At 45.0% G+C, this 7789-nt stretch overlaps 1 protein-coding gene across 1 annotated transcript; it reads left to right on the top strand.

Annotated features, from left to right (window-relative positions):
• The first annotated feature begins 968 nt into the window (after window positions 1-968).
• LOC121860116 (protein ZBED8-like) lies at window positions 969-1319 on the top strand. The gene has a single exon (XM_042357187.1). It carries the CDS (start codon window positions 969-971, stop codon window positions 1317-1319), a length of 351 nt encoding a protein of 116 aa, XP_042213121.1.
• Window positions 1320-7789: the final 6470 nt, after the last annotated feature.

Raw genomic sequence — 7789 nt, 5'->3', positions numbered from 1 at the left:
CACTACACAGGAAGTACACACCCAGTAGTTAAGTGGTATACTGTATCATACACTCACACACACACACACCAAGTACACATATTATACACACAACAGTGCCTCACCCTGTTGTAGTGCTCCTTAGTGTACAGTGCCGTTCACTGCTTACCGTTTCACTGTCTGCCGTTCACTGCTTACCGTTTCACTGTCTGCCGTTCACTGCTTACCGTTTCACTGTCTGCCGTTCACTGGTTACCGTTTCACTGTCTGCCGTTCACTGCTTACCGTTTTACTGTCTGCCGTTCACTGGTTACCGTTTCACTGTCTGCCGTTCACTGGTTACCGTTTCACTGTCTGCCGTTCATTAAACTTAATTATTCCTTTTGTCAGTCTTCACCACTTTACTACAGTGTTGTTCATTACGTTCACTCGTCCCGTTCACTACAGTGGTGAACATCATCCTGTTTATCGTTAACTCTTCTGTGTCACCTGTGGGTGTCATTTGTGTGTCACTTGTGTGTGTCACTCGTGTGTCACCTGTGTGTCGTCTACCTGCCACTAAACACAGTAAGGTAAGGTGGCATGTGTCCATCATGATGATGACGTCACATTCAGCTGTTTTGATATGGTGACCACAATACTCCCTCCTCCCTCCCTCCCTCCCCTCCTCCTCCTCCCTCCTCCCTCCTTCCTCCTCCTCCTCCTCCCTCCCTCCTCCCTCACCTGAGATAAGGTTGACTCTCATCATTGTCTCGTTATCTGTCGCTGTCTGTTGTATCAGCGGTTCTGTGGCGCCGCTATCGTGAGGTTTAGTTACCTGTTGGTGGTAATAATCCTATAGGTATCCATCAGACCTTTATATAGTAAACAACAAGGCTCTAAGACAGGGGTTCTTAACCCCCAAGGGGTCCATGAATGGGCTTCAGGGGGGTCCGTGAAGGTCAGATAAAAATTTAACATTTATATTCACTATATTTTTTCCGTTCAGCATGCAACTGAATGAAACTACTGACGTCTCTCAGTGCACCCAGCTCCTGGTTTTCGTCCGCTATTTGCATGCTCATGCCATCAAAGAAGAATTCCTATTTTGTGAGCCCCTTTTGGAAACTACAAAGGCCATCGACATCTTAGAAATGGTGAATAGTTTCTTTGCCAAGCAAAACTTCGACTGGAAGAAAAATCTTGGTACTCTGTGCACAGACGGAGCACCTGCGACGCTTGACAACACATCTGGTTTTGTTGCTTTGGTGAAGAAAGAAGCTCCTCAGGTCACCGTGACCCATTGTTTTCTACATCGGCATGCATTGGCGTCAAAGACTCTGCCAGCAATTCTGAAATAAGTCTTGTCTACTGACGTGAAAGTCGTCAACTTCATCAGAGCCAGGGCTGTGAACCATCACGTTTTCAAGAGGTTTTGTCAAGAAATGGGAGCAGAATATGAAGTTCTTCTCTACCACACAGAAGTTCGCTGGCTTTCCAGAGGACAAATCCTGAGGCGCTTGATTGAACTTCGAGCAGAAGTTTCACTTTTTTTTGAGAGAAAAAGAAAGTCCACTCTCAGAACAGTTTGGCAGTGAGGAGTTCATTCGTGGCTTGGCCTACTTGGCGATATTTTTGGCCATATGAATGAGGTGAATCTTGTGATTCAAGGCCCTGGAGTCACCATTATGGATGCTGCTGATAGACTGCAAGCTTTTCTGGCCAAGCTGCCACTGTGGAAGAGGAGGTTGGAGGCAGACAACTATGCAAACTTTCCAATGTTAGAGGAAGTGCTTCTGCAGGATGGAATCGAGAGTGACAAGGCCCTGTCAATTTCTCTGCAGGCAGAATTCTGCAGACATCTGGATACTCTGCAGAACTCTTTCAAAGGTTACTTCTGCTCAGGTGACCTTAAAGTTGAAACGTGGATTCGTAATCCTTTCCTTGCCGACATAGACTGTATCAGTGATGAAGACCTTGCCAAAGATGACCTCATTGACCTGAAGACAAAGGAAATGTTACGAAATGAATTCAACTCGAAGAGCCTTGGAGAATTGTGGTGTGCGTTGACACAAGCCTACCCTCGTCTGGTAAAGCGAGCTATGGGTGCTCTGATTCCGTTTGCTACTACATACCTTTGTGAGTCAGGGTTTTCAGCACTTGTTTCTATCAAAACGAAAAGTCGAAATCGATTGGATGTCAAAGATGACATGCGTGTTACCTTGTCAAAGACCACTCCACAGTTTCACCTTATTCAAGCCAAACAACAACAACAACCTTCTCATTGAAATGAACTTTTGAGCAGAATTAAAGTTTTCTTTTGTTTAATTTGCACAAGATGATTGTATTTCATTTTTGTATGGAGTGGCCATTAAGTTTTGCATAAAAAAGTGTGAAACATAATTCTTTGTTAATATTGTTTACTTTATTCATACTTTGTGTATGTGATACACTGTATGAGGCAATGAATTTTCAATAACATAAAGTATATTCATTGCATGCAAAGTTGTGCTGATGAGCATTTTTATAGGGAGGTCCATAGCTTTCACCAGCTTCCCAAAGGGTCCGTGACTCAAAAAAGGTTAAGAACCACTGCCCTAAGGGAAACCCCTGCTCGCTGGAAATATATCGACGACTCCACCATTGGGATCAGCATCAACAATTCTGCTCCCGACTATACCGCCCTTCAGGATTTATTGAACAGTCTCCAAAACTGGGTCACCAACAACCACCGTCACCATCAACCATACCAAGACCATGGTTATGCACATCAACCTCTCCTCCGACGTTGTCCCACCCCTTTCCATTACTTTAGGTCCCAACACACTCCAGGTTGTAGATTCCACTAAGCTCCTCGGCGTCACCATAGACAACAAACTAAATTGGAAACCACACGTCAATGAAGTTATCAAATCCTCCAGTTTCCGTCTCCACCTCCTCCGCCGACTCAAGTCCCTCGGAGTTCCTGCACCCGAGCTCCTCAGTGTTTACTCAACATTCATACTTCCCAAGCTCACCTATGCCTCCCCTACCTAGTCTTCCTCCCTAAATACCACACAACGTAAACACCTAGAAAAAGTGCAAAAGAGGGCATGCAAGATTATTCTCTCCCCTTGCTACTCCACATATCAAGAAGCGCTCAACACACTGACCCTCTCGGCTCTCACTGACCATCACCACGACCTCATCTGTAAATTTGGTAAGAAGCTTCTGCACCATCCTCGCCACCGGCTCCTACTACCACCTGAGATCCCTAGCCCGAGAATTGCTGTTGGACACCACAACCGCATCCAGCCCATACGTGCACGAACTGATCGCTATAAGAACAGCCCAGTCCCAACCATTGTAAAAATTATCAATAACTTGTAATAAACCAGTGTATTCACTCCCAGTAAATACTACTTCTTGCACTGTCACTATGTTGAAATGCCCTGCAGTTTGAGCTTTTCCCCATCTAGTTATTATATATCTTATTTGTATCACTTATGTTATTTGTATATTATTTGTAATTCAAAACCCATTCCCTAATTATGTAACTGTATATTTTCAGCCTTCTGACTGCCAAGCTCTTTCAATAAACCGTTAATTATTATTATTATTATTATTATTATTATTATTATTATTATTATTATTATTATTATTATTATTACACACACACACACATTAATTTGTGTAATATCAAGTGGCACTAAGATGACTCCAGTTTTTACGAACACACACAATATTTTAGTGTTTAAATAAATCCGGGAGCCGTTCTTGGCAACAGATAAGATGTTTGTTTATAGTGATAGTGTGTGTCCTCCCCCCACACCACTACCACCATCACTACCACCACTACCACCACTACTACTGCTATCAACCACCATTATCACTACTACCACCACCACCACAACTACCATCTTCTCTACCACCACCATCTCAGCCTCACCTCCTGGGAGAGAACATGAGAGGTGGTAACACAATTTCTGCCGTGTAAAACCTAATCAGGAAGCAAGATGGCGGACAACACAGGTAGAGACACTAGTAGATGCTTAAAATAGATAATAAAGTTAGGTTATTTACTCAAGCAATCCTCTCTGTACTCTGACGACTCCCTCCTGTACTCTGACGACCCCCTCTTGTACTCAGACGACCACCTCCTGTACTCAGACGACCCTCTTGTACTCAGACGACCACCTCCTGTACTCAGACCTGACGCCCTCCTGTCTGACGACCCCTCCTGTACTCTGACGACCACCTCCTGTACTCTGACGACCACCTCTCTGGCCTCAGACGATCACCTCCTGTACTCTGACGCCCTCCCTGTTGCTCTGACTGACCCTCCTGCCTCTGACGACCACCTGCAGCCTCTGACAGCCACCTGGCCTCTGACGACCCTCACACTCTGACTACCACCTCCTGTACTCCAGACGACCACCTCCTGTGCTCACATTTTCCCTCCCTGTACTCAGACGACCACCTCTTGGCCTCTGACGACCACCTCCTGGCCTCTGAGCAGCCACCTCCTGTACTCAGACGATCACCTCCTGTACTCTGACGACGCCCTCCTGTACTCTGACGACCCCCTCCTGTACTCTGACGACCACCTCCTGGCCTCCTGACGACCACCTCTCTGTGCCAGACAGTCACCTCCTGTACTCTGACGACGCCCTCCTGTCTCTGACGACCACCTCCTGTACTCGACGACCACCTCTGTACTCTGACAACCACCCCCTGTACTCAGTCTCCTGTACTCTGACTACCACCTCCTGTACTCAGACGACCACCTCCTGTACTCAAACTGACCACCTCTTGTACTCAGACGACCACCTACTGTACTCAGACGACCACCTCTTGTACTCTGACGACCCTCCTGTACTCTGACTACCACCTCCTGTACTCTGACGACCACCTCCTGTACTCTAAGAAAACCACCTCTTGTACTCTGACAGCCACCCCTGTACTCTGACGACCCACTCCTGTACTCCTGACACACCACCTCCTGTACTCAGACGACCACCTCCACCAGCCTTGACTACCACCTCCTGTACTCAGACGGCCACCTGCCTTACTCTGACGACCACCTCCTGGCCTCAACGACCCTCCTGTACTCATACCCCAGGGCCCACGCAGCATCTGGTCTTAATCAACTAAACTCAATTCGTCAGTAAATATTTCACAAATTCCCTGCCACCTGTTAACTCTACACACAAACCTTTTCTTACAACATTGAACATTCACCTAGCAAACCTTAACCGACATCTAACCTAACCTAACCTTAACCAACTTGTATCTAACTAACCTTAACCAACTTGTATCTAACCTAACCTAACCTTAACCAACTTGTATCTGACCTAACCTTAACCAACTTGTATCTGACCTAACCTTAACCAACTTGTATCTGACCTAACCTAACCTTAACCAACTTGTATCTGACCTAACCTTAACCAACTTGTATCTAACCTAACCTAACCTTAACCAACTTGTATCTGACCTAACCTAACCAACTTGTATCTGACCTAACCTGACCTTAACCAACTTGTATCTGACCTAACCTGACCTTAACCAACTTGTATCTGACCTAACCTGACCGTGACCTGTTCTCCCTCCCCCCCAACTACTACTTTACTCCCTTCCTTTCACCACATAAGAACATAAAACTGGAGGAAACTGCAGCGGGTCTATTGGCCCATACTGGTCAGTCCCGTTTATACCCAACCCCTATTGCTCATATAAGCATCCAACCTGTGTTTGAAGCTATTCAGCGTATTCGAGTTAATGATGTTATTTGGTAACTTGTTCCATTCATCCACTACTCTCCATCACTGCTCCTCCTCCCTCAACACACACACCTCGTCCTCCTACTCTTTGATGGAGGACGAGAGTCTTCCTTGGTGTCGGACAGTTTATACAGATTTTTTAACAGGGATTAGCCTAACACCCGCACAGGTCACTGACCCACATCGGGACCTGGGGGCGAAAATGAAAATGTAATAATAATAATAATAATAATAATAATAATAATAATAATAATAATAATAATAATAAATACAAAAATGAAAAAAGATCGAGAGTTAAAAACAATATACTGTATGTTTGTTGTGTTGTCATAGTAAGAGAAACAATTGAGACCTTACAATTGTGTGTAAATGAAGCAGAAAGTCAGATCATCAACCTGGGACTTGGTCACATATGGCAGCAGGGTCTACCATTAAACTACATGCTTCCAATATCTTCCCAGGCGGTAGTACCTCCCTGTTTGGTAGCTGCCTGAGTTACCCCTCACAAGCGCTACCCGAGCCACCTAACACACCCCCCTGTGCTACGACACTCCCCTAACACATTCCCCTAACACACACCCTTAACACACTCTTCTGCACCATATATTCAATTGTAAACACGCTCGGTCTTGAGAATGGTAACCAGGCGGCCATAGCTCTAGAGGCGACATGAGGACAAGGCTGTGTTAACTTGGCCTGCGTCATTAAGGGAAACAAGAGTGTGGAGTGTGTGTGTGTGTGTGTGTGTGGGCCTGTGTGTGTGGGCTCTGTGTGTGGGGATTCTGTGTGTGTGTGTGTGTGTGTGTGTGTGTGTGTGTGTGTGTGTGTGTGTGTGTGTGTGTGTGTGTGTGTGTGTGTGTGTGTGTGTGTGTGTGTGTGTGTGTGGGTTCGTGTGTTCGTGTCTGTGTGTGTGTGTGTGTGTGTGTCTGTGTGTGTGTGTGTGTCCAGAATTAAACAGCAATAACAATAACAACAACAGAATAACAATAACAATAACAACACAAGGAGAGGATCAATAAGAGTGTTGCCAGGTGGGTGGTCATCAATTAAACAGACACCAGTCACTCGCATACAACTTGAGCCCAAAAATACGGAGGAAACACCGAGAATAATGACGTGTGTGTGTGTGTGTGTAGGTAGGTAGGTACAGTTCGCATGTATGTATGTATGTATGTGCAGTATGTATGTATGTATGTGTCTGTATGTAGGTACAGTAGACACCAGGCAGCATACACTAAGCCACAACACAGGGTAATAAGAACATAAGAACATAAGAAAATAAGGAGTCTGCAATAGGCCGGTTGGTCTGTGCATGGCAGCTCCTGTCGAGAGTTACTACCACTCTCTATCATCCATGAATCTATCTAGCCTCCGCTTGAAACTTTCCAGAGTTCCAGCACTTACTACAAAGTTGCTAAGGTTGTTCCACTCGTCCGCCACCCTATTTGTGAACCAGTTCCTTCCTATCTCCCTCCTAAACCTAAACTTATCCAACTTAAATCCGTTGCTCCGAGTCCTATCCTGCTCGGATATTATAAGAACTTTATCTATATCCCCTTTATTGATTCCTTTCACCCACTTAAATACTTCTATCATATCTCCCCGCACTCTTCGTCTTTCTAGGGAATACAAGTTAAGTTTCTTTAACCTATCCTGATATGGAAGGTTTCTAAGTCCCGGAATCATTTTCGTCATTCTTCGCTGCACTGACTCTAGTGAATTTATATCCATTCTATAATAAGGACACCAGAACTGAACCGCATAATGGAGGTGCGGTCTGACTAGCGCAAGATATAGTTGCAATATGACCTCTGCACTCTTATTACTTACACTTCTAGATATAAAACCCAATACTCTGTTTGCCTTATTTCGAACATTAACGCACTGTTTTCTAGGCCGTAGGTCCGGGCTTACAAGTACCCCTAGGTCTCTTTCACAAGTCGACTTCTCTAGGTTACCTGGCCAGACTCTACGAATTAAAAGGTAATAAGGTCACACGGGGACGGGAAATTATCAACAAAATCTACTTTTTCTTTATTTATTTTTGTCCCGTTTCATTATTATTGTTAATT

Source organism: Homarus americanus, unplaced genomic scaffold (genome assembly GCF_018991925.1).
Source record: "Homarus americanus isolate GMGI-L3 unplaced genomic scaffold, GMGI_Hamer_2.0 scaffold59544, whole genome shotgun sequence".
NCBI lineage: Eukaryota > Metazoa > Arthropoda > Malacostraca > Decapoda > Nephropidae > Homarus > Homarus americanus.
This window is presented reverse-complemented; position numbering and strand designations above follow the sequence as displayed.

What these genes read in the sequence shown, in the direction of transcription:
- LOC121860116 (XM_042357187.1), top strand. Translation starts at nt 969, where the DNA reads ATGCAACTGAATGAAACTACTGACGTCTCTCAGTGCACCCAGCTCCTG.